The 27801-nt window shown below is 42.6% G+C and overlaps 1 protein-coding gene across 3 annotated transcripts; it reads right to left on the reverse strand.

Annotated features, from left to right (window-relative positions):
- Nucleotides 1-201: 201 nt before the first annotated feature.
- GATA6 (GATA binding protein 6) lies at nt 202-27443 on the reverse strand. Of its 3 annotated transcripts, none has more exons than XM_054018045.1 (7): nt 27136-27443; nt 24975-25891; nt 19248-19414; nt 15289-15414; nt 14088-14175; nt 13893-13999; nt 202-1764 (listed from the first exon to the last, which is right to left on the reverse strand). In XM_054018045.1, exons 2-7 carry the CDS (start codon nt 25870-25872, stop codon nt 1597-1599), a joined length of 1554 nt encoding a protein of 517 aa, XP_053874020.1. In that variant the 5' UTR covers nt 25873-25891; nt 27136-27443; the 3' UTR covers nt 202-1596. The 3 variants fall into 3 exon arrangements, with proteins under 3 accessions (XP_053874020.1, XP_053874021.1, XP_053874022.1); XM_054018046.1 differs by lacking the exon at nt 27136-27443 and adding an exon at nt 26550-27064; XM_054018047.1 differs by lacking the exon at nt 27136-27443 and adding an exon at nt 26230-26405.
- Nucleotides 27444-27801: the final 358 nt, after the last annotated feature.

A 27801-nucleotide genomic window follows, 5' to 3' on the forward strand; every position in this document is an offset into this window, starting at 1 on the left:
CTCCCTGTTTTTATATGCTACTAGGTAATACGGTGATAGGAGCTATAGAAAATTAACATATTATATACATAAGATACATAGACAGAATGATTAGACAGCTAAATATGAAGACATCATTGTGGTCTTCAAACACTGCAGCTGCGTCATACATATTTCTATAGCTTTAAATACCGCTAAATATTTTGTAATATACCAGAGTGAAACAAAGGAGAAGTCTCATTGTACAGAAAAAAACAATACCCTTTTATTTGTAAAGCTCTGATGAAAGAACAACTTTCCAAATGACATCCCATTTAAAAAACAATGTAAACCAACCTAACTATGGGTCAGTCACTATACAGATTGCACCCTAAATCTTAAAGATGCCTCAACATCGTATGGAGTATTTCCATATGTATCAGTTAGGTAGTAACGTTTCATTGCAATTTGTATCTTTCCAGCACATACTTATTCAATGGCAAAACACTGGGGATGCGTTTGCTTTTCTGCACAAAACTTATGAGCAAATGGATAAGGGTGTTTTTCCTGAGAGAAGGTTTGTTCTTGAAAACTGTGTTTTAACAACTGGAAATACAGAAAGTGGGATGTTTTTGCTGCAATAAAAAAAAGCATAAGGATGCCTAGTTAACTTTTTTCTTTTAAATTATTTACGTACCATTAAGTTAAAATGTTTACATTCATTCATTCATATAAAAACTGTTGTTAAATCTTATGCAAATGATTTAACACTGATTGCTGCAACGCAAATTGCACTTCTTTTTTAAAAAAAAAATTATTTTATATATGGAAGAAAAATATCTGATTGCTACCCTGTTTACAAATTCTGACTGACTATATAGAGTTCAGTCACAAAATATGAACTTTCATAAACCTCAGTCACAGTGTACATTAAAAGTTATAATGCAGTCTTGCAAAGTGAGTAAATATTTTAAAACAAAAGATCTCATTAACTGACTCGACCTTGAGAGACTTGTACCAAACATTGTGATTTCCTCCAGGGGTGTACTTGAACTCTGATGCAGGAAAATGACAGAGTAATGCAGGCATACCGGATACAGACAGTGCTAACAAGAGAACTGACCTGTGAGAGGGCATCAAAGATTTAGTTCAAGATGTGTGCATTGGCACAAGCAATACGCACATTAGCGCTTTCTTAAATTTATCTCACTATCCCTTATCAAATGCTTCCCTTATCTCCCTCCCAAAAGATGACTACACCAATCAAATTCTTTGGAGAGGTGAGAGAGTGAAAACAAACATACAATCAAAAAGGCAGCATTGCTGGATTTCTTGAAGATGTATTTCTGGAACCTTACAAAAGCTCTAGGGTGCTCTTTTTGGCTGTATTCATTTTACCCTGGGAGAGGTTCACTTTCCCTTGTTTTTCTTGCATAGATGAGGAGCTGGATGCTAAGGCAGAACCTCTTTGGAAAAAACACCTCTATCATTAAGGCACAAAAACAACATCAGAGGAATGTTCTAGCCAGCACTCTCCCTGCTGCTCAGACTGCCTGATAAAATAGAACAAAACAAAAACAAGTGTGGACGTCTAAAGGCTGCAGCCCAGTGCAGGTATCCAGCTTCATCTTCTCGGAATCATGCTAAAGCTAGGGCACACCAGGAATCCTGTCTCACCGATGCTGTAACTTCAGCTGTGGAGGTCAGGCTGACTCCTGTATACAGCCCTTCTTGACCTGAATACTTGAGTGTGCTGCCTTCAGGGCTGGTGCTCTCTCCTTGGCCAGACATCACTGAAGAACCCGCCTAGAGAACAGGAAAAAAAGCGTAAGTGTGCTTTAACTCAGACCTATCAATTAAACAAATCGGGAGTCTGGAGAGCTGAAAAGAATTTGCCTTTGTGAAAAATGGAGCCAAAGCTCCATGAAAGCTACTAGAAGTAAGTGTTCTATCTGCAATGCTTCCAAAGCCAAGAATTCTGCAGAAATGTTATCGTCCACTGCGTGCACCAGACTCCAAGCAGAACCCATTTGCGTGGGGGCTTTGTATGAAGGATCAGGATTTGACCCCATTCTGCCACTCTTGTACCTCAAAACCTCTGATTGAAAAAAAAAAAACAAACATCTGGACAGCCAGCACATTCTCCCCAGTATATAATGGACCATTCTGTTGGCATCATCCCACCTCAAAAGCTATCAGTATTTGGGAAATATTAAATGATTATCTTTCAAAAGATGGAAATCTACCAGAAAAAGGGAGAGCTGGACAAGCCGAAAGAAATGGATATTAGTATGATTAGATTGTAATGTGCCAGTGCCTGGATGTGTGTGTACCAGTGCCCCCTACTGGATGGAATCACCTGTCAAGATTTTCAAAAGTGGCTAAAAGAACAGGAGTACTTGTGGCACCTTAGAGACTAGTCTCTCAGGTGCCACAAGGACTCCTGTTCTTTTTGCGGATACAGACTAACACGGCTGCTACTCTGAAACCTGTCAAAAGTGGCTAGTGATTTTGGGTGCCTATATTTTTGGGTACCTAGCTTGAGACAACTTAAGTGGCCTGACTTTCACAAAGTGGGTTTTCAGAACTTTCTGAAAATCAGACTCATTTTAGATGCCTCAGAAAGTGGGCACCCAAAAATAGATGTAGCCAAAATAATTAGTCACTTCTCACAGTCTTGGCCAGAACCACTCAAATGTATGACATCATCCCCATACTGCTGACAGCTAACACAGATTCACTTTTATCTTAAGTGGCAGAGGCCTATGCTTTCGAACCAAGAGGGTCTTAGCTCCATCCTTGCTGTTACCATAAAGTTTGGATTGGTTATGGTGAGCTTGAATCATGAAGTTCTCACCCTCCCATCTACTGCAACCTACAAAGATCTAAATCAGTGAGACAAACCACAGGGAAGGTTTGGTGGATGTGACTCTGAAATCTAATAATCGTCAGTCCATTTATTTTAACAGAGAAACGGAGAGTTGCAAAGATAAAAACAATCCACTTTTTCCATGCGGCCTAAGAGATCTGCTGAAAAGGAAAACTTCAGTGCCAGACTGAGAAAGAGGCAACATTTCACCTAATAAAGGAAATGTTTAAGAGCTGACTTCATGAGAAATTAACTCTTGGATAAATTGACTTTAAAATCTTAATTTACTTGTAAATGGATACTTGTTGGACCAAATTCCTATAAAAGGGAATATCTGACAGTGTGACTGCGGAAATAGCCTGCCCATTATTTAAGTGGAAAGTACACATATTTAATCCAATCATTTCACACAAAAGGAAAACCTCCCTCAGGCCCATCTCTCCGATCTTCACCTGGAGCAGCGCCAAACCAGCAGTTCTCATATATAGAAAGCAGAAACTCGCCTAAATGTTTATGGAAATTTGCACTTTTGTTCAAGTGCAGCTTCCCACAATGCTTTGTGAGTCTTCATGGTGATAGGTGGCAAGATCCACCAGTAGAGACCAGGGCGGCTCTATGTATTTTGCCACCCCAAGCACAGCAGTCAGGCTGCTTTTGGCGGCGCGCCTGTGGGAGGTCCGCTGGTAACGCGGATTCGGCAGCATGCATGCGGGAGGTCTGCTGGTCCCGCGCCTTCGGTGTACCTGCCGCCGAAACCGCGGGACCGGCGGACCTCCCGCAGGCATGCCGCCAAAGGCAGCCTGACTGCCGCCCTCACAGCAACCGGCAGGCCGCCCCCCCGCAGCTTGCCGCCCCAGGATGTGCTTGGTGCGCTGGTGCCTGGAGCCACCCCTGGCAGAGACAAATTTGTCCCAGGTTAAATTTATTTTTCCATTGAAAGAGGTATTTGTGGTCAGCTGATATTTTCTGCCTATGGTAAACTGGGTCCAGTTTCCCCCTCAGTTGGGCTCATGAAAGTTAGTGAGGGTCCATCGGTATAACCTGAAGAAGAATTGTCTTTGGAAGTACTTCAGAAAGTATCCATTAATAAAAAATAATTCAGAATATCTGACTTTGACCACCAACCAGTTATATAGGTAACACAAGAAAGTATGCTTATTTCTCCTGCCATCTTTATGTTTTATTTATTATATATTATACTGCTATTCAGTAAAACAAAATTATATTACTGTTATAAATATTTATAGGGTGATATAAATGTTATCTGATCAAAAACAGTGCACTTTATGATGCAGATTTATTGCTACTCCTGAAATTGAGTTCATTCTTAAAAGGTCCATTTACCCTGGCATCATTCAAACGTTTCACAATGTTTTATTTACAACAGAATCCCGTGCCCCTCTGAAACGACATTTTACGGATAATTTGCAGAACTGATCAGAAACCCGAAATTCTGTTCTGTGGAAAATTCGAACATTTCAAAATCAAAACAAAAAACTCCAAATTTTGAAATTTTCTGTGAACCGAAATTTTTTTTTTAAAGTCATTTCAGTTCAATCAAAATGTTTCATTTTCTTAAAAAAATTGTACTATACGATAATTTTTGAAGCAAAACATCATTTCAGACCAATAAAGCTTCCATTTCAGAAGTCAAAATTAAATGTTTGGACATTGTCAACATGCTTCCTCACAATTCTTTTTCTAACCAAAATGTCATTGAAATTGACACATTCCCACGAAAAGTTTCAACCTCAAAGAAACGCCATTTTCTGATGGAAAAAATGTTATGTATGAAAATTTTCCATCAGCTCTAATAATTTGTTTGAATGCTGCAATGCCTTTTCACATAATAATACCACATTGCAAATCCCACTGAATTCAGTAGGACTTTTGGGTGTGCAAGGAATGAATGATAGCAACCATGGCTGCTGCTATCCTTACTTCAATTGTTGTTGCAGTGTTGGGGTAGCCATGTTGCTCCCAGGATATTAGAGAGACAAGGTGTCTGAGGGAATAACCTTTTATTGGATCAACATCTGTTGGTGAAAGAGACTAGCTCTTGAGCTTACACACCACCTACCTGAAGCTCTATGTAAGCTTGTCTCTCTCACCAACAGAAGTTGGTCCAATAAAAGATATTACCTCATCCACCTGGTCATTCTTACGTCAAGTCTCTTGTGGTAGCAGATAGCTTATGTTATTTGTTATGGGATATAACCAATTTGACTGAACCCAGTCAAAAAGCGCATTGTAATCTTTGGGAGTTTTGCTTAAGTAAAAAACTGAGGAAGTCTGGCAAGATTTGGATCACAGAGCCTTTCACCTGTAGGTTGGTGATTCAAATCCAGTTCTGTCATTAGTGATCAAGGTTTACTAACTGATGCCTGGTCAGTGGCCCATCTGAAAAGAGTTTGATGCTCTCATTCCAATTTGAAGTGAACATCACAAAAAGCAACCAGTCTAATTGGCCTCTTTACTGGTAATCTCAACAGAATGTTAAATGGCCTGGAGACTTAGCTAGCACAAGGTGGAATCCCACTGCCCTGATAAATAAAGGACAAATAAGTTCAATATATAAAATTTAAAAGAAAGAAAGTTTTCCTTTGGTGGTGCGCTGTCACATTCATGGGCATCTCCTCTCCTTCCCCAGGACTTTCCATTTATTTGTCCTGCTCTAATGGTCTTAGAGCAACCTACCTTTTGGGAAGAGGCTTTTATATCTATAATATATAACATAGGTTCCTCTTTAACCAGAAAGACACTTTTAAAAATACATTGACCCTCCCTGGGAGGAAAGAGTTTAAACAATATTTTCAAATTTGAACAAGTTTTGCAAAGACTGTGTACACTAGAAATTAGTGTGAAAGGTTCCCATTCACCTATCCCTGCTGCTATTATTCCTTCGGGTAAACAGCTCACCTGCTTTTTCCTTGTCTGGAAAAAGTAATTCACTCTTTCCCTGATTCAATTCTACAAGGGTGGAGCAGAGAGATCTGTTTTGTGTTCCATTTGTGGCTTATCTGTTAACGCTCTCTCAGATACCGAGAATGCGGAGGCACTTCCGGCTTGAAGGCTGCATATCAGTGACTGACCCAGACTGGGTCCAGCTCCTAAAATGAGCCAGCACGAAGTGGGGGAGGAGAAAAGACGTGTGAGGAGGGGGATGGGCAGGGCAGTTTAGTTTAAAAGCCACTCCTAGTTAATGGAATGACAAATTCAATTTGGGGAGTTCCCCAAGTGAAACATGGAAAATAATCTTTAGCCGGTGAAATGGCCATGGCTGAATCATTAGGTTACGCAGGTCTGCTCATGATTAAACATCACTGCTATTAGTCCCCTAACTTCTACAGACAAAGGAAATATATTATTGTGAATTATTTGAACCCATTTCTTTGCTAGTATAAGTGAGCATGGGAGTGCAATTGAAATCAATGGTGCTATTCCAATTCACACCAACTGAGGAGCTGGCCCCTATTAATAAAATGTTAACAGCTTGAACTTGTATTGCTGTAGTCTGATGATAATATTGATAATCAACTGAACTGCAGCTTCTTGAAGAAAATTGAATGAGGTTTGTTAAGAAGAACTGGGCAGCTTTCAGAAGCATAGGCCTGCCTTACGAATAGAAAATGACAACCAGATTGGAATCTCCAGGAATGTTTGAACAGCCCAATCCTTTTCCCATTCACATTGATGGGAGTTTGCCATTGACTTCAAAGGAACCAGGATCAGGCTCCAAAACTGGTTCTTTGGATCCGGGCCTGAGTTTCTGAGGATTCCATAATCAGAGAGAAGCCACAGGTAGGATTTACAAGGGGGACTTAGGCACCCAGCTAAATCCAAGATTTAGATTCTCAAAACCCATGTCAGCCTCTACCTAACCCTGTCGGTGCCTAAATTCCCCAGCTGCCTACATTTCCACTGGTAAAGTTCCCTAGGGTCTAAATTTCTGCAGGTGGGCATGCACACAGCCACCTCATTCCTGACCACACCGAGCAGCTCATACCCACGCTCCAGCAGCCTTCTACTTATCTCACTGCAGGGCTCGATCTAGTAGACATGCTCAGAGGCCATCTTAGAGCTCATCTACCAGATTGGGCCCCACAGACAACACCCATGGAGGTGCCACCACACTTACACCAAAAGGTCCGGTGTCAGAGGACTCACCCAGAATGTGGGAGACTTGGGTTCAAGTGCCCCCCACTGCCTGATATAGACCAGGGATTTGAAACCAGGTCTCCCATATGAGTGCCCTAACCACTGGGCTATGAGGTATTCCGCTGAAGCTGTTTCCCTGTGTATAAAATAACTAAGTACTCTTTGGGCTAGCAGGAGAGAGATTGACTCCATAAACCATATGTTTTCAAACTGTGGAGTGTGCCCCCCTCGGGGGTGGAAGAGCATGATGAGTTTATCAGGAGGATGAGAATGCCTTGGGGTTGGGGGGGTGGGTAGAAGGCTGGTCCCCGGATTCCAGCATCTTCCTGTGGATTGGGCTGCGGGCAGCGCCTGCTCCCCCATCCTCCAGGGCCTCCTGGGCAGCCCCAGGTCTGACACTGTGCACAGCACAGCTGTGAGTGTGGGGGAGGGGAACTGGCAAGGGGAGGGCTCTGCTGGGAAAGCAGGGGTCAGGGCATGAGGATATGGGGTCTCTACTGGTGGGTGACAGGCCAGCCTTGGGTGGGAGCTGCTCTGGGGGAGCAGGGCTTGGGTACGAAGGTGGTAGCACTGCCGGCTGGAGATGAGAGACCAGGGAGTTCTGCTGCTGCCATGGAGAATGGGGCTAGGCAGGGCTGGTGCCTGAGGTTGGATCTGCTGCCCACTGAAAGGCCAGGCACTAGAATCCCCTCATACCCAGTGGCTCTGGTTTCCTCCACACCCTATAGGGCTGAAAAGCTATCCCTAGGCTAAGTAGCTCTTGGGGTACCCCAAGGGATCCATGCTTTCCCCACAGGCCCCTCCCCTTGGCCCTAGCAGGGGAGGCACCCTGGAGCTCACTAGTCACATGGGGATTTCCCCCTCACCCCGACCTCCTGGGCGTCTCTGAACTCAGCACTATCCAAGTTCCCCCCTTTGGGCCTTTTCCCTGCACCGAGGTGGGTGTGCATGGAGCATGAATCTCCAAAGGACGGTGCAGCAAAAAAGTTTGGGAACTTTGCCATAGACCAAGGAAGTAAAAGGCCTGGGGTCAAATCCCTGTTTCACATTGGGCAGGGATCTGAAACCGGGTCGTCTACATCCTGACCATGTGCTCTAACCACTGGAGACAGAGTTGACCTGGCTTAGATGTTTGACTCCAGGAGAGGATCCAAAGTGTGACTCCTAAGTGGAGGGAGGCATCTCACTCGCTCGGAGGGGTGGTGCTTAGGTGACTCCCTCTCCTTTGCATTTCCTACTGGCTAGCTTAGACAGCTCTCTGCCCAGCGAGCTGGCTTTTATTAATCCCATTTTTAGGCACCTAACTCTCCCCATGTCTTGTATAGGAAGCCTGATTCTCTATCTAATTCAGGGTAGAGAATTCCACTTGGCAGCATGACACCTAAACGTGGGGCATTGCAACGCTCAGTCTAAGTTACCCATGTGAATTCCACCCCATGTGACTGTCTTTGGGGACAAATTCAGAGCAGCCCTGGCATAGAGAGAGAGTGAGACTCTGTCCAAGAGGCAGAAACTGAAGAGAGTCAGGCTGGAAGAGTTGGAAGATCAAGAAATTTGAAGTGGCAGGGTGGGATCCCAAAGTTGTAGTGAATCCTCTGCCTAACTGGTATTGTGCTTATAGTTCTCCCGCACAATATAAGATACAGACAGACACCACTACATATATTTTTTACACTAACGCCTACAAATCTGCTGCCAATTTTATCTTGTGAGAAGCAGCCTTGCCTACTAAGAGAGGCAGAATTCCTTCCCTGCTCCCACTTGTTCCAGAGGGAAGTAACCAATTATTAATACTGACCCTGAAACCAGTAACAGATTACTAACCCCATGCACAGACTCAGCTGTGAGGGCCAAAATATCAGGGGACAGAGTCAAGCTTCCACCCACTCCCTGCCTCTTTCAATCCACTTCCTACCAATCTGCATTGTGGTGATGGAGAGAATACTAGACATGCAGCCTATTAGCTCCCCCCATGATGGCAGTGGAGATGCAAAGAGACTATGGAGGAGATTTGGGGAGGGGGAGCAGGGATTAACTAAAATCCATGAGCGGCCCCTTAGTTAATACTTTTACAGTGCTTTAAAGATCTAAAGTGCTATATCAATTCTAGGTGTTACTGTTTTATGGCTGGAGCTATAGTAAGCCAGTCGGTACCAATAAATGATGTGCATCCTGTTGTGTTACCGGGGCTGCCCCGCGTCAGTGATAACCTTTATTTATTCAAAGCACGCTTACAAAAGTTCTTTGTTACACAAAACCTGATTTGGTAAAGATTGGGGGTTCCCTTAATTTTCTAATCTCAGTGTCCCTCCTGTGAGCCCGCCTACCCACAGCACTTCCTCTGAATATTCTTCTTTTGAATACTATTGTTTCCTTTCCTGCTGTAATCTTGTCTTAATAATGATTGACTTAAAAATAAGTATGAATATAACAACAACGGAATTCTGTTGATTCAGTGAACTTACCACTATGTAAAATTACATTTTTAATGCTGGTGTAATTAATCCTTTTGCTTATACTACAAATGTGTAAGTTTACATTTACTCTAATCTCTCCTTTATATTATACCAACATAAATCTATGGTTAATACGTTATTAATTTCCAAAAGAGAGCCAATATTTCAGCCTGGCAAGACTGCTGTCTATGCTATTGTCACTCTAAGGACCCAATCCTGAAGTCCTTTTAAAAGCAAAATTCCAAGTGAAATCAATGGGACTTTTTCCTTCACAAGGACTGCAGCACAAGGCCCTACATTAGACTATCACAATATTTATTTTTATGGCCCTTCTGAGAAAACTTTGTGTTCATTTCCACGCATTAATAAACAAAAACAACCAAACAAAAATGTCCCTAAGATTTTAAATTACCCTGCATTGAGTACCATTTTTGCTGCACAGACTCATAAAATTGCACTGTTTTCAGAGTAGCAGCCGTGTTAGTCTGTATCCACAAAAAGAACAGGAGTACTTGTGGCACCTTAGAGACTAACAAATGTATCATATCTATATACAACTACATAAAAACACACCCACTCAGTTACCAGATAAACAGGAATGATTTCTTCAGTTCCAGTATATTGCTTGGGCTGTATGGATGTAAGTGAGAGCAATAACTGGCCTGCTATGCTTAAAAATTATCATAACCAGGACAACAATAGACAAAGGACCCGGTCAGTCTCTGTCCACCCATGATGCGGACTGAACTTCAAAAGAGTGGAAGTGCTGTCCAGGAGCATAAGCTGCAACAAAATGTAGAGCACCGTCGTGGTCCCCGTGAAAGCAAGCCCAGTTGCTCCTCATGGACACTGGACGCACAAAGTACTGGCATGCTGCAGAAAGGTGATCATATCTATTCCACAAGGGAGTATAAGTAGGCAGAAGAGGCTACCCTGCGTGGTCTCTCTACTGGCCCAAAGTAAAAAAACAGATGTAAAGGACAGCACTTCTAGACACAATCCAGGCTGCTTTAGAAGGCACCATTTGTGGTGCACGTTGGTTCCCACTGGGACATCGAGATTCCTGTTCATTGCACAGGTGGCAGAGGGAGAAGTGGCCCTGCCTGCTGTGCTCTAATGTGAATTTACATCATCCAGACAACTTGCTATAGAAGTGTGCCATATTTTATGCCCAAAATACAATGGCCAAAGCAATCCCAATGCCAGGTGAAAATAAGGGGTTGGGCAGCAGTGCTGTAGTGGCACCTCTTGCCACAGAGTTCAGGGCCTCTTTCAGCTCTTATATGGGCCCAATGCTTTTCTGAAGGAAGAATTCCTTCATTGTTGCTGTGTCCTCACTGACATCAGCTCTGGCTCATGGAGACTCCATCTATTGCCATAAAGAGCAGACTTCGTAACAGCCCTTACATTGTGTTTTGTCCTAAAGGGGTAATGGAGTACTGCTGGCAACCATGCCCACTGCAGCCTCTGCACATCTACAGAAGGATGTGGACTGGGGCGCTATGCCTTTTATATTAGTGTATTTCAGCATATTGTTGTGTGCAGTTTTCTCCTCTGCGCACTTAAGGGGGAGCATCAGTGGGATGATGTGTCTCAAGATATAGAGGCAGTATGTTTTGAAAGTTTCAAATATTCTTTTATGAGGATATAAAGCAACTTCATATAGCCTGTAAATGGTTCTGTTCCATATTAACAATGGAGAAAACTCAGTACTTATACGCCTCAGAAAGACAGAAATGGGCCCAAACTAAAGCCCCTACATCCAGATGTGAATTTTGCAAAGAGCCCCCATCTTTATAACGGGTCAGCCCAAAAGTTCTAAGTCTGGAGCTGGATCCAAATATTATAATTCATGGCCATTACTATTAATCAATCATATCTTTTAATTTTTTTAACTTCTTCAACTAGGGGCATAAAACCAACATTTAAGCCATTATCTTTCCTCAAGGCTGGCAGCCAGTAAAATTCCCTGTATGAAATGTGCAGTTTCAAAGCTGCTCAGCTGAGCAACTGCCTTTCAGAGAATAAGTACCTTCTCCGCCGCCCCCCTGCCGCAGCCCCATTATTTTACTTTTAAAGGAAATGGAAAAGGTAGGGCTGAAAATGAATGTTGCTGACACAAATTCTGCTGAATTTCATTTCCATTAGATTTCCACATTGCTAGGAACTCTTTTGGCAGCCTTGCAAAAGCATAACAAATGACTTTTGTACCAGCAACGGAATTCATTTTCTCTAAATGATTCATTTAGCAATAACATTTCTATGAATTTCAGGCAATAGTTTCTAAAACTTCATATATTTTCCCCTAATGTATTTTGGTTCTTTTTTTTGTCAATTTAGCATTTTTCTACCCTCAAAGAAGAAGAATTAGGGCAGTCAAAAAAGTGTCAGTACGGTGAGCTACATGGAATGAGTTTGTTAGAATATATAGTTCATTATAATTCCCAGTGAACAAGTGTCCACATTAAAAAAACACCAAAAGCACAGTTGGCCCTAAATGACAATATTTTTGCTAGACAAGCCGAGGACTAAATAGGCATCCCTATGAGCAGTTCTTCCAACTGATGCCCATAGATCAGCAGGGGGAAGCTTGCACTGCTAATGTCTGGGCTGTACCTGTTCTGATAATAGAGAATGGCCATCAATCCATCAGCTCTAAAGTCTCATGAAAAAAAATATCAGAATGGGTGGAGGGGAAGAAAGAGGTTTGGCGTTAATATAAAATGTTTTTACATTTGACCAGATTTAGGTTCCATTGATCTGAGATGCTGAATGCCCTTAATTCCCATTGCCTTCCACAGGTCCTGAGCACGCTCAGCAACTCCCCTGATTCAGACCCAGAGACTGAGCTTACTTCCATTAAAGTCAATGGTGAAGCTCCCCATGACTTCAATGACAGCAGGATCAAGCCTTAAAGACCATGACCTTCTGCTTGCACCTTCTTGCCTCTCCTGTTCCTTTCACAGGTTAATTATTGACTGCCTATAGCAAACAAGATTATAGGATCAAATGAGTGGACATGGGTATATATAGTACAGGCCTTATTCCAACTACTTCACAGATTCAATTCTTATAATGTGCATTCATGGTTCAAAATAGACAAGGGGGAGATTACTTGTTTAGGTCTCATCCAATGCCCACTAAAGTTAGTGGTGAATTTAGAACTAAGTGTTTTTTTCTTATCAAATGTTTGGGAGAGGGGAGGGCAGAGGGGGAGCATGAAACCCAATCATTTTCCATTTTAGACCAATGTTTTAGTTTCAAATTTCCCTTCCTTTAATGTATTTTATGTATTGTTTGAACTCTCTGAATTCTTTCATGTCAAATACAGCCTTTTAATAATATTGCTTGATGGCATCAGATACAAAAGTCCAGCATCTCTGAGCAGTATCGTTGTAAATAAGTCCACAAACAACAAAACTTGTTTTTGTTTTGTTTTGTTTTGTTTACAGTGAAACTGCATATTTCAGGAAAGAAACCATGGAAAGGAATTTGGATCGGGAAACATACCAAAAAATAATTATGATAAACAAGTTTCTTTTTACTAATAAAGGAACAGTGAAAGCCATGCTAAGGGTATCTTTTAAAGTAAATGACACAGTAAATGAAGAATACAGAAGACTGCAGGGATGTGGGGGGGGGAGGTGTAGATAAATAAAAGAGGTTATAAATTAAACTACTTTGCAGCTTTAACTATAGTATGTATTATCCCAAATGCTGATCTGAGGGGTGATAAGAAGGTGTGGTGTGTAGATGAAAATACGAGTTTGAAACAAACAAGATATTGTTCAGTGGACCTCCTGGGCTCAGTCCTGTGAAGTGCTGAACAGCCTCCACCCCCAGTGGGAATCTTTCCATTGATTTCCATGGGCTTTGGATCAGGCCCTAAGCACACGTCTCAATTCACCCTGCCGGCATACAGACCACAAGACTGAGTTTTGTTGCTTTTAGTGGGAGTTTAAAATTATGCTCGGGGGAGGGAGTTCTGTATGCGTAATGCATGCACACATTTTTAAATAACTTTTGAAAAAGATGAGATGGGTGGTGCCTTGAATTATACATGCACGCTGGCCAGCATTCAAGGAATTTGTGTTATGTGCACTAATGTTATTGATGTTGTCACTATGCTGTGCATTGCTATTATGTCTAAAAAAAACAGTTTTAAGATAAAACAATTTAAACTCTTCAAAACAAAATGTTTTTGTTCAAGCTTCGGTTGATTTAATCATAAAATGTATATAGATCTTAATTAAGAGGTCTGTAAAGTACTTCAGCTTGTCGTTTTGTTTACATTTATATGTAATTTCCTCAGAAATTCTTGCTCCTGTATCAGCTAACAAAACTGAAAAGTTTGTTTAGATTATTGTACTGCTAGATAAGATAAAAGCTGAGATAACATATTATACAGTGATCAGCTTGCTTACAAATAAAGATACTATTTTATCACTTACCCCAGAGGCTGTAGTTTGTGTGCTAGGGGAAGCATTTTTACTACAATCATCTGAGTTAGTAGAAGACGTGGATGTCGGAGTCATAGGAACTGCGTTATTATTGTTACCTGCAACAGAAGTAACTGTGATTAGAAACAAATATTTTCCAGTATGACAAAATGCTTACATCCAAATATCCTATCTTACAATATTTACCAGAACACGTCTTTGACTTATTTATGTTCTTTGGTTTTCGCTTTCTAGTTTGAATTCCTTCTTTTTTCATGGCAAGAGGCCGAGGAACCTGGGGGGAAAAAATCAACATGGATCATAAAGACTTGCATGTACGGCACTCAGCAGAAACCAAATTTTACCATAAGATCAAATGGTGCTACAACTAAATCAATTGAAATCAACTATTTTAAAGCATTTTTATGATTATATAGACTCTACTCTCCAAAAAATAACTATTTTTTCCAGTGTTCTAGCAGTGATCCCAAAAAGCCTGAAGTTTTTACTTAGGCAAAACTCTCATTTACTTCAGCCGGAGATTTTCCTAAGTAAGGACAACAGGACTGGATCCTAGGAATTTAGAGGCTGATTCTGGAAAACAGATAAACATGAAGAACCCGGTCCTGTTCCTATTGACTCCAATTGTGCATGAAAAGGCCTTGACCTAAATGCTTGCAGGATGGGTCTTTAAACCGTAATATATATTCTTTTTAAGTATTTATCCATGTGAACTAATGCATCATATTCAAGGTTATTTTTATATCAAGAAAATGCGTAAATAGCTGCTTTGGAGTCTGGGTCATTAAAGGCACAATTAACATACCTTTTAAACAGAAAATATGTATTCAAAATTAATATCACTTACCTAATTTAAAAAAGCTTTGGAAAATATAATCAATTCATGAAAGTGATATGATTATAATGTTTTATAACCGTCACTTAATTTCTTTTTTTTTAAATGCTGGACAAAGTATTGATACATTCTAAAACCCCAATCCTTCAAACACTTATACACATGTATAACTTTACTCACGAGATTTCCCAGAGTCTAGCGCTAAATGGATTCCATTATATTCACAGTACAGTTATTTTCTTACATTATTTTTCTACATTTGCTGAAAAAAGTATAACCAACAATTTACTAACAAATGACATTCTGAATCATTTTTGACTTATTCTTCAATTTAACAAACATTTACAGAATTTTTAAGATAGCCTCATTCAGGCTCTGATCCTGCAACATTAAAGTCGAAGGGAGTTTTTCTATTGACTTCAACGAGCGTAGACTCAAGTCCGTGGAGCCTGCTCCTGTTAGCACTCAGCACACTGAAGTCAATGGATGTTCCATACGAGGATTGGGCCCTTACTAAACAGGAATCAAACGTGGACTGAAATAGCTGCCTACCCCGTGAAGTTTCATATAAAGACCACAGGCATTGCATACTGGCTCGCCCTCTGCATTCCTACGCCACAGAGTTGTGGTTGTGGTGTGACAGTTGGCACAAGACAAACCAAGCCGTCTCGATGAAGGCTAGGGGCAAGCACAGGTAAACAAAAAAATAAACAAACAAATACAAACAAATGTACTTTGCCACTTAACAGCTGAAGAAAGGAATAGACTGATAACTGGTTTACCAAAGCTATGGGTAATACAAAGTCAATATAACAACATTTAGCTTCTGTAAGCTGCTTCACAACCTAATCTAATTAAGCCCTCCACCCACCCCAAAATGTGGGTATTATTATCCTCATTTTACAAACAAGGAAACTTATGCAAAGAGGTAATGTGATTTTCCCAATTCTGGAGAGGCAAAATTAAAATTCAGGAGTTTCTGATCACCAATTGTGTGTTCAGACCACGGGATCTCATCACTTTCTTTGATAGGTTGGTTATGAAAGGCAACGTTTTTCAACAGATTTCCATCAAAATGAAAACTGGGCAGTGCACATAAGTCTCTTCCGTGGAGCTTTCAGAGCACTCTCCCTTTTCATAATGTGCTACTGTAAAGTAATGGTTTTGACGCGGCTCTTTTTTGTGCTGCCTTAAATTGCCTACTTTTTAAGCATTGCCTTAAATTGGTTTGAGAAAAATCAGCTTCTTTTAATGACCTTCCTACATCAGCAGTGAAAAATGAACATTCCAGTATGGCAGGGATTCTGTTTAAAGCAAAAAGACAGCTCCATTTTCACAAGCTGAACTTCACCTGAAGGGCTGACAGCTGCAAACTTTTGTTTTGACATGAAAAAGGAATATGAAACAGATATCAAAGGGACTTAATATGTACAACAAACAGTGTCATTTTTGTAAAAACATATTTATCACCAAGTGAAAAACAACATACTTCAGGAACATGCTTTACAGAACAGTGCTCACTCTCTGTGTGTGAATGTTCTAGGAAGTCAGTAAATTGGTGTGTGACAGCAAGGTCCATATTATAAACAAGCCATTTATGACACTCTTCAGTGGAGTTTGGAGCCAAGATGAAGCAATCTTATATCAGAAATAACCATATAACAAAGAGCTTTATGACTGCAGACTATATATCATAAGTGAAGCCAGTCCTCATAAACATGTGAAATGAAGGTGAATGGGTTATAAAAGTTCCTGTAACAAGCGCTCTCTTTCACATTCATCACAAGCAAGGAATTCAAGCTACATCATAAATCTGTTATTTTACAAAGTATTGCAATGTCAAAAAATCAGGGACTAGCTATGTTTGCAGGCTGAAAAGATTTGCATAAAGCAGTCAGTTTCAATGCACTGCATTCAGCCCATCATGACCATAAAGAAAGAGTCCACAACAAGAACTAATTTATTGGGCATACGCCCTTTTCATTTGTACCATTTACTGTTGGTTTGCTCGAAATATCTGGAGACCTTTGATACCACACCTGCCACACAGAAAACAAAAAATAATGTTTTCAGAATGATAAGTATTTTTCAGAGCTATAGTCAGGTCTCTTGAATTCTATCCATTTGTGTTACTAAGTAGTGAGCTGTAACTTTACATCACGGTTGTAAAGAGAATTATAAATTAAATATAATTGTTTTGACTGGGAACAATGAATCTAAAAGTCATTACTGGTTGCATACTGAAGATAATCACCAAGCTGTGGTTTCAGTCTGTACCAATTTAAGACAATACTGATAGTACTGTAGCAAATAATTAGTACTGAAACAGAATTTGTCATATTATGGTAATTAATAAAAGAAAACGAAAGATACACACTGCTTCCAAATTCTGCTTAACTTCCTAAAGCAAAATTACTGTTGAAATCAGAGTTGTGTGTGAACAGGATTTGGCCCCAATGTATATGCTGCATTTTCTAAAATTTACGTAGTTGGATCTTATTACAATTTTTTTTTTTTTTGGTTTTCTTTTATTTTTGTTTGTATGAAAATTGGCATAAGTCTCAATATATTTTATATTCTCTGTTTTCTATCATTTTCTGCATCACTGTTGTAGTAAAATCCAATTTATCTAAAAAACTATTTAACTTTCAAAAAGTTTTGGCACTAAAACGAATAAAATCTTGGCTTTCCTGCTGCAGGAGTTTTACCACTGACTTCAGTAACAGTAGGACAAGGGCCAAAACACGCTTATCATCTTCAAACCATTTTTTGTTATATACTTCCAGATGTATGAATACAATCATACATATATTATTTTGGTTGTACTTATTTGGAATAGATTATGACTATATTTTTCATAGAACACTGTAAAACGTTTGTTTCATTGAGGTCAGATTGAAATCACTGCAATTTACTGTGTTCTGTGCGCACACACACACAAAAGTGAAAACCAAGAACACCATGGACCAGATCCTCAACTCGGGTATATCTGGCTGGTTCCATGGCCTTAAAATTAGGAAAGCTATGATCGTTTACATCAGCTGAGGATCTGACCTCATGTGCTGCATTTATTCCTGCTAATTAGCCCTACTTAATGAAATTTGCTAAATAACCAGTTAAGAAATTGAGCATCCAACAGTTATTAACTTTTGGTTTTAATTAATTCTTTGGCTCAAGGGCACTTCACCAGATGAATGTTGACATGATGAAGAAATGTGGCTTTTAAAAGCTCGTCAAGTGTGGTTTTTTTTCCAGTTACAGAAAATATTGTAAAGGATGGTGATAGAATTGTTGTTTAACAAAGAATGGCATTTCTTTTTATACAGTCGAAATATGAAGGAACTGCAACAGCTGGGGTGATTGAAGGGGTCTTGAAGCTTGATCAGTTTGTCACACTGTCTTCAGACACCCGGGTGCCGGTTTGGATTAGGTCAAACATCACTTATTATAACTATCCCACTAATGGCAATTATAAAAAGGAGAATTCTCTTTCTTTACTGTCCTCAACCCAGATTTATTAAAAACAGTCTGCAGTGCCCTCTTGTTCCATTTTCTCCTTCCCTCTTCAGTGCCAGTGCTGAATTATAAACTGGGGTTCTGGTCTGTAGTGTTTGTAGTGCATTTTTTACAAATTATGGTTCATTTTTAGCAGTAAAACAAAAAAACAAAGGCTTTTATCTTGTTTAAGCAATTGTTTTTCCTTTAATTATATAAACAAAAATCCCCCAGTTCCAGAGAAATGAGCTTTTCACAAACAAGGTACGTCTTTAGGAATTTCTGGCTCCCTGGACAAACAATTTTCAACATTGCAAAAAACGGAAACGTCCGGTATTTTCAGTGTGTATTTTTTAAAATCTGTGTTGCTTCTTTGAGGGGGGTTTGTCAATTTTAAAAAAATACTCAAAGGGTGAACTCTTATTTCCCCAGTTTATGCTCCAACATAATTATGACCTAAAGATGAGCCAGGCAGCAACGCACCAAAAGGACAGCAAGAAGGCTGCATAGGGGGAACCTAGGTTACAGCACAACCTGCTAAGGCTAACACATCTTTTCACAGGTTAGCCTGCAACTTCACCCACGTTAAAGGGGCTTTTCCACTGTGTTGAACTAATTTTCTGCCTGTCAGGACAGGGTCACCCTGAGCCTGAGCCTACAAGGTGCTGAGCACAGTGGGCTCCCACTGGCTCCAGTGAAAGCTGTGGGCACTGAAGGCCTGTCCCTGCATAGTTAGGTCAATGGGGGTTTTGCTACAGACTTCAGTGGGAACAGGACTGAGCCCTAGGTTCCTGGCAGGATCAGGGACTGTGTGAGTGGGCAGGGGAGCTAAAGGGCAAATTGTGGGAGCTAGGACTGCAGGCTCAAGCCCTAGGAACAGGGGTCGGTATTTGAAGGCCTGTGATGTCAGCAGCCGTTCACACTCAAAAGGTGTGACTCCGGTTTCGGGGGTGGGGGGCTGGAATGTGGAACGAGGCTGGCTCCCAGCCGTCTGTGCCTGGCGCTCACTCACTCACCACTCTCTTCTGGGGTTTGATGAGGGGCCTGCTTAGGCCGTTCATTTTGGTATACAGCCCGCAGGCGTTGCACAGATAGTTGCCGGTGCCGTCCCTTCTCCACAGAGGAGTCTGAATGGAGCCGCAGTTCACACATTCCCGGCTCTCGGACAGATCTTCCAGCAGATCTAGGAGGGGACACAGTCAAAGGAAGGCGAGTTAACAATACAACCATCCCCTGCTGTCAGACGGGGGGAGCGGGCTTAGGAGCCGCAGAAATCAGCGGGCAGAGATTGCTCGCTCTGCGGGGAGGGCTCGGGGCATTGCGCAACAAGACGGAAACTTGCCCAGCCCCAGCGGGCTTTGCCCTCCGCTTCCTCCCTTTGACTCATCCTCATCAGAGCCATTTTAAAGTGAAGTCATGCAAAGCCGGGCTGAACCGAGATACCCCACCCCAACCTGCTTCAATTTGCTCTTCGGAGCCTAGCACAGGCTCAGGTCACGGCTCTCCTGTCGCAGCAAAATGCGCCTTTGGCAGACGAACTAAAGTGACCCATTTGCCATCTGTCCCCGGGGGCTTTCTCGCGATCTTAAAGCCCCAGGCCAGGCTGAATACCCCCACCAGTTTCCATCCCTTAGCTCCTCCGGTCACAACACAGCGCAGAGCCACTCCTCTGAATCTCTCACCATTTCGGTCAGCGCTGTCCGCTGCAGCTGTTTAAAACATCGCCTGATGATGTTTTAATCAACAGGGCCTTGATACAAAAACTCTACACAGAGAGAGACGAGAGACCGAAGAAGAACATTTTTAATTACTGGTTTAAAAAAATAGTATTAACCCACAAGGTGGGATCCCCCCTACTGCCCGATTCTTCTCACGTTGATCACAACGAAAATTTTGCCGTGGTGAAAACCGCAGGACAGGACTACTGCGTCAGTTAAAGATCCAATCGTGTACATTTGAAACTGAAAATCACACAGTGCGATATTTACCAATTTTCGTTTAGTCTGGCGGACTTATTTGGATTTCAGAATTTTACTAACTAACTTTTTGTATGCCTATATTGACCAGAATCTATTTTCAATCATAATTGCTCGCGGTGTTTATTTAAATTATTTATTTATAGTATAGAAAGAAGCAATAAATTAAAAGGCATTTACACCGGGCAGAGATATCTTTACTCAGAATAAATATGGAGCGGGTGTGCAAAACTATTATGTTCGTTGCCAAAATATCCACCTTTCAATGTCCACTTGGGAGTCTAACTGTAATCATAGTAAATCGGAAGTGAAGTTATTTTTGTCAAATAATTCTCAGTCACGACTGAGCAAAAGTGTTTGATCGTTTTAGAGTCTTACTGGGAAAAAATGCTTTACGACTTATTAAAACTTCAATACAAAAAAGTCTTTGCTAATTGGATTTTACTAAATCTATAGTTGAGACAAAAATTTGACCTTAGTGTGTGGGGCGGGGAGGTGAGAAACTAAATCTAATTATTAAGAAATATACTAAGTGGAAAAATACCTAACATTTTATCACAGGGCTCTATTAACTATTAAACAGTTTAAAAAGATATACATGTTAGGCAAAGTATAAATAAATCCCAACTATAACAACCAAACATTTCCTTGTCTGGAACCCTTTCTTTATCTGATTCATCTCTCCATATTTTAAAGATAAAGATCAATCTTTATATATTGTACAGAGATAATTTAAAATGTTTTGCCTCTGTATCACTTTCTTAGTTTAAGAGAGGGGGAAGCCATTGTTGCAGAAATGTAGCTTCATAATTGATTCTCGCCCCTTTTAATGCCCTGTTCTACCTGACTTTGTTCGTCATGAGGTTACTCTTTTATGTTTCACATATTAGCTTTGTGTTCCCTAAAGTGAAAGAGATCTTGTAAATGTCAAATAAGCGTTTGATATACTTGTTTGATTATACTAAATGTACTTCGCGTAGAAAGAAATTGTATTTCCCCCTCCCTGGTCTCCCCCCCCCCCCCCAAATTTTTCTCCTCCCTTCATTTACAAAAATTACAAGTTAAAATGAAATCAGAACATGGCAGAGTCCAGAGACCACAGTTCAAATTACACTGTCAGCTTGTAACTCTTAACACATCACTAAGATTTATTAATCTTTGCACTAAAAGCCGCCATTGAATACTGTAATCAGTAAAATGCTTCAGGCTTCAAGGACACTGGAGTTAAACAGTTATTTTTTCCAATTGTTTACTTTAAAAAGTTACCTTCATACCTATGGAAAGAAATTCTATGGAGATAATATTTCTCTAGCCTTTAGAATAGTTTTTCCTTAATCCATGCTAGATATATTTATAACTATAATAAAAGGATATAGCTTTAATTGTTCAGTAAAAGCTTAGAAACTCTTACAAGTTATGAGAATTCTGTCATTGCATTATTTATGAGAATTCTGATTCCATTAAGTTATGAAAATTCCAGGATACTCTTTCCTTACATTTTAAAAAAGAGCTTGATTGCACACACTGCATGTGTTCTGAGTGCTGATCTTTTTATTTGATAAAACGTTTATAGTTGGATCCTTTTTAAATGCGGGAGTCCAACTTGCAGAAACAGAAAACTATTTTTATCATTAGTCAGAAGTGATGTGATGGAATCGGTTGTGGGGTTTAAGTTTTACTTTTTAACTTTGTGCAAATCTCCCCCATTATTTTCCTCTCCAACAGACGGATTTCTTTCCTTTGAGTTCCTACCCGGGAATAAAAGAGCGTTCATGGAAATATTAGGAGACCTACACAAATCTATAGCAGATATTGTAAACTGTATTTGTGATATCCGTATATAGTGATTGTATTACAGCAAGCACCCAGAACATTAAATGTCATAATTATTACAGGCCCAAGTCAATGGGGATGTTTCCTGAGTTAAAGCTGCGGGAGGGAACTCCAAGAATGCTTTACAGAGAACTCTTAATAAACGAACATTTGTACTAAAGGGATAGCATAAGAGAACCTCAAACTGTGGGGGGCTCTGATCCGTTTATTCGCTTCTATTTTAATGTTATATCAAGCATATACTAGACCTTGACATCTTAAATAAACTAATTGAAGGGGAAACCATACAGAAGGCATTTGTGCTGCGATAATATTTCTCACGCAAATATATGCAGTGTAGTTGTAACCGTGTTGGTCCCAGGATATTAGAGACAAGGTGTGTGAGGTGATAGCTTGTATTGGGCCAAGTCTGTTGGTGAGAGACACACACTTTGGAGCTTACACAGACCTGAAGGATAACTCTGTGTAAGCAGGAAAGGTTGTCTCTCTCCCAACAGAAGTGATCCAATAAAAGGTATCACCTCACTCACAAACATTATAAACAGATTGCATTCACATGCTACTCTGAATGTAGTCTAAACCTGATTGGGGAGAAGGGGAGAAGAAAAGAGATTTTGAGGTTTGGTGACTGCCAGGACACCTGCACTTTGTGGTTCGGATATACACACACACTCTGGTTGTTCCTAGTCTGGATCTTGCCTAGAGTCTCTTAGTTCCTTTACAATAAGACCTTAACCTTGTTTTGAAGGCTCTGTATCTCCAGCACCCAATGCCTCCCCCAACCTTGCACGTTCCCACACCTTTTCGGTCGCAAGGTCACAAACTCATCTTCGGGGAAGTTTATGGGGGAACAGTTAGAAACATTAAATTATACCCAGTGAAATTAGCGGAACTATTTTCCCGGCCGTTTTAAGGCAGGGATTAAACATATTACACTTCATATAATATTATCACCGCTTTTCCAAAGACAGGGTTGTAGGGACCAGGGTGGGATATACCACCGACTTAATCGTTTTAACACTGTGTGTAAACGAACCAAAAATCAAATCAGTGTCTTGCAGAATACATAAAGAAAGTACATCGGGTATTTGCTAAGGAGAATCAGTGATACAAACAGAAATGTGTCCGCTCGCCCTTCCTTGCAGAATGATCTAACCCTTCTTCCTTAATCTCTTTCTGTTTAGGATTACCCATTCCTTCCTTCCTCTTCAAACCTATCCATGAGCCTTTTTCCCTCCGCCTTCATTTGTCTATGAGAATTTCCATTCCCATAGCCCTCTCCTTAGGCAGATGATATGGTTGCATCCTTGCGGATTTGATCCAGGCCGGTTATCTCCGTGTTTTCCACTTTAACTTTTAAAGTCCTGACACTCAACGTTCGTGTTGCACGAGAAGAGGGTTTTCTGCTTTGCTTTGCTCTTTCGCTGCTATCTCTAAAAAAATTAATCATCTTCATTCTCTGTGTCACGTTAGTAAACATGAGAGTGGGACTTAAAATGCCTAAATCAAATATGTTGCATTGGAGGACTGGAGAAGGGTTGTTTATCGAACGATGAAAAGATTTTTAGGTGGTACCGTCTGTTGTTTAGAAGGAAAATGATACTGAATCCATGTGCATAAAATATTTACTAGTAGTGTGATAGGCAAAAGCAAGCGCAAAATTATATTCTGAGTGAAAGAAGTTGAAGAGATTGCAATAACCAAAAATCATCGCAAAGTAACTCAATCTTCAACCCTACAGTTAATGTAATGACACACATAATTTCTTTTGCTAAAAAGACGCTGACATCAGTAAATTCCGCCACTGGGAACCTGACTGTGCCAGCGGTTTTAAAACAGAAATTCCCATTGATTTTAATTTTAAAATGGCTAACATTAACTGGTTTTGGATTTGCCTTTGGAAATCACAAACATCCATTGAGCAAATCTCTGTAATGTGCCTGAATCGTTTATTTCGAATAGAAGGTGTAATTTACACTGCATTTTTCACTATTTCTTAATCGAATTATGTTAATGCGGGGAAACACGAATATACAATAAAGAGACATCTGGAAGCGACTTACATTAACCAACTCTTTTCTTTTCTTTAAAAAAAAAAAAAGACCAGGCTTAAAACGCCGATTAAAATACTTCCAATTGATGCCATTTTTAAAAAAATACAAAAAGGGAGCAATGTTTATTCCAAAAAAAAAAAAAAAAAAAAACAACAACAAGGAGTCCGGTGGCACCTTAAATACTAACAGATTTATTTGGGCATAAGCTTTCGTGGGTATAAAAACCTCACTTCTTCAGATTCATTTTATTCCAAAATAAACTTTTGTATTACCGGCCCCCTGCCTGCCATTATCACCAAAGCCACACCATTCAAAAACACCAAAAGAATAGGGGTCTCAAAATACGTCCACTGATCCCTTCCAAACCACTGTGCTGTCCCTGCACACAACTCAGGAGAGAAAACTTATTCCAAAAGACAGCTGAAGGTTAGCGGCCTTTCAGGATTCCTATTTACCAAACTTTATGCATATTCATTCAGAGAATATGTTTATGCTAATGAAACGGCTTCTACTAGCAATTTTATCCTCCCCTTAAAACAACAACAACAAACCCCACACCCCAGGATCTTAACATTTTCTCCAAAGACACCGACCTCTTCCAATCCTCCTCCTCAAAGGATACACAAATAGGAACTAATAATTCTACTTCAGTGCCATCTGCTTCCCTGTCACTTCCTCCCCTCTCCACAACCACAGTTCCAGCCTTGCAGCAGAAAACACAGGCTGGCCACACACACAAAAATGCCGCCCCAGCTCCCCTTCCCTTGCGGGGAATTCCCCTCCTCCCCCCTGGAGTCATTTCGTTCCTGCTGTATCCCCCCAGAGCCTGGCCGGCCCTTCACACAGACCCAAGCCTGTGGCGGGGCCTGGGAGCTCTTACCTGCGCTGGGAGCCCGCACCGGGATCGGGGTGGCTCGGCTTTGCAGACAGTGCAGCATGGAGTTCTCAAAAGGTCCCGTGGGCCAGGCGGGGGTGAGCTGGGGTCCCACATAGGAGGGGTAGTGGCCGGGGTAAGATCCGTTCAGAGGCCTGCCCAGCGGGCTGTACTGGTCCCTGGCATTGAGGCTGTTGCTGTAGCCCCCCGGCTCTCGGGAGGCCCCGTTGGCCATGGGCGGGCTGGGGGAGTAAGGGAAGCGGCCGGAGGGATGCGAGCCGCTGCCATTGCTGTACGAGGGGCTCTCCGAGGCCGACTGGGGCCACACCGAGTGGCTGCTGCCCGGGTGGCTGGGCTGGGCGGCCCCGCTGCCCTGGAGGTAGGGGAGGGTGGGCAGCATGGAGCCCACGCGGGTGGTGGGCACGTAGACCGGGGAGCTGGCCGTGGAGTGCATGAAGCTGCCGGCAGATCCATCGTAAGGGGCCGGCGGCCCTTGGCTGGCCGAGATCGCCAGGGTCTGGTACATCTCCTCGGGCTGTTCGGCGCCGAAGGGGCTCAGCTTGGAGCCGCGGCTGGACCAGAGCAGCTTGTTGGTCTGGTCTAAATCCGTGAAGAGCAGGATGTCCTCCCAGCTGGGCAGGCTGGGCGCGTGGGGGGCTCCGAAGTGCACGTAGGGGGCGAGCAGGGACCTGCCCTCGGCGGCGGCGGGAGGAGGAGGCCGGGTCCCTTCGGGCTCGTGCTGAGGAGTCTTGGAGGAGCCGCGCTCGCCCGGGGAGCAGCAGGAGGAAGACGCCGGCGAAGGAGGAGAGGGGCCCGGCTCCCTGGCGGGGAAGGGGCAGGAGGAGTCGCCAGCGTCCGCGCCGCACCGCTTCACCACACACCAGCCGCCGTCAGTCAGGGCCATCCAGGTCCCCGTCTAGCCTCTGGGGAAGGGAGGGGGGAATAGGGAGGGGAAGGCGCGGGGGGGGGGAGGCACAAAAGAGAAGAAAAAATCCAGTTAGCAAACAGACCTCAGCGTCTCCCTCTTTGTGAGACCCGCTGGCTGGGAGCCGAGGGGACCCTCTAATCGCTCCTGTCGCTTTGCGGCGTTGTCTGGCTCCCGGGCAGAATAAAGATCAGCCAGCAAAGGTCATTAACACCCCCCAGCCCCATGTCCCACCCTCGCAGCCTCCTAGCAGGGCGCGCTAGCGGCCCGAGCTCAGCTGCCCCCAGCAATAGGTAGAGTAGGCAGGGAGCAGGGCACCAGGCTGAGCTTTCCCACCTTATCTTGGCTTGCAGATCGAAAACGAGAGGGAAAGGGGATGGGGAGAGCGCTGTTTATTGTGGGCTACCCACGCGCCCCTTCCTTATTTTCCGATGCATGAGTCATCTGAATTCCTCCCACGAGGAAAGCAATTAGCAATGGCACGGGTCAGGTTCTCTCTAGCTCTTGGGAAACAGACACGCGGCGTTGCATCAATCCGTGTCTTTCCCTCAGTTTTGTTTGTTTCAGACAAAAGGTCGCAAAAGGGACGGGACGGGGGGGAGGATGTGCAAAGCCCACCCAGGAGAGGCGATCTACTAAGGGCGAGGGGCATGTACCTTTCGGAGGAAGCTGGTGCCAGCCTGCGCCACTTACTCGGGGCCTCTGGAGTTGCAAGTCCAGCCCCACAATAGCACACCTTGGAAATGGCACCAATCCACAGTCAACAAACGCAAACTGCGGCACGTCAGACAACTTGGGGCCCCCGGCGGAGATCACACCGCGAGCGGGAGCAGCCAGCATTAAACAGGCCACACACACCCCCAGCCCAGCCCAGCCCCAAGTCCTCGGAGGAGAAGGGTAGAAAGCGAAAGACAGAGTTTGGAGAAGGGGGAAGTGTCAGCCGCTCAAGCAACAAAAGTGGACGCGCACGTTTCCTTCTCTGAGCTTCCCAAACCACCTCGGGGCTCTTAAGATAACCACATGAATAGCAATCCCAACACACAAACCCCCCTTGCAGACAGGCACAAAATACGTCTCTCCCTTTGCAAGATAACTAGGAGATAAGGGGCGGGTAGATAAGGCTTCCAGGCAAAGCGAGCAGAAGTCTGTCCAGAGCAACTCCTCGGGCACCAGCAGAACCCTCAGCTAGCCCGGATCGTGTTTTAAATCAAGAGCAAGAAGAAACAAAATAAGTAAGCAAACCTCTCGTGATTGCTTCGCATTGGCTTCCTTGCTTTGGTCTCAGCAGGCTTTAATCCAGTGAGCGAGGGGAGAGGAGAGCGGCAAACTCGAGTCCAGCGGCTACTGCGAGCGGCTCATGTTATAAAAAGGAGAGAGGAGGCGCCTCTCACAGCCCTGCCGGAAAACTGCAGCCAGCAAGTCCTGATTGGATTCAGTGAGCCCTAAACAAACACTGCGCTCCGGAGGGGTGCCAGTCCCGGCGCTAGTCACAGGACAGACGCACCGCTGCTCCCAGCGCTGTCGTGAGAGGCAGACCAGGCACAATGTGATGCGCTCTGAATGCGGGGGGAGATAGAGATCAAAAACCACTTTTCAGAGATATCAGTGTTAGGCAAATGCTTACAAAAGGGGAGCAGTGACTAATCCAAAAGTTGCATGCCGCTAGAATGCAAGCTGGGGCACCATCGAACCCCTTTGCCCAATTATATTTCCCCCCAAGATTATTCTGACTAGCTAAGTATCCATCCATCGCTCTCTTCTCTCTGAACAGAAATAGAGACGGTTTCGGAGAGGTAGCCCTGTTAGTCTGTATCAGCAAAAACAAGGAGTCCTTGTGGCACCTTAGAGACTAACAAATTTATTTGGGCATAAGCTTTTGTGGGCTAAAACCCACTTCATCTGATGCAT

This window comes from Malaclemys terrapin, chromosome 2 (assembly GCF_027887155.1).
Source record: "Malaclemys terrapin pileata isolate rMalTer1 chromosome 2, rMalTer1.hap1, whole genome shotgun sequence".
NCBI lineage: Eukaryota > Metazoa > Chordata > Testudines > Emydidae > Malaclemys > Malaclemys terrapin.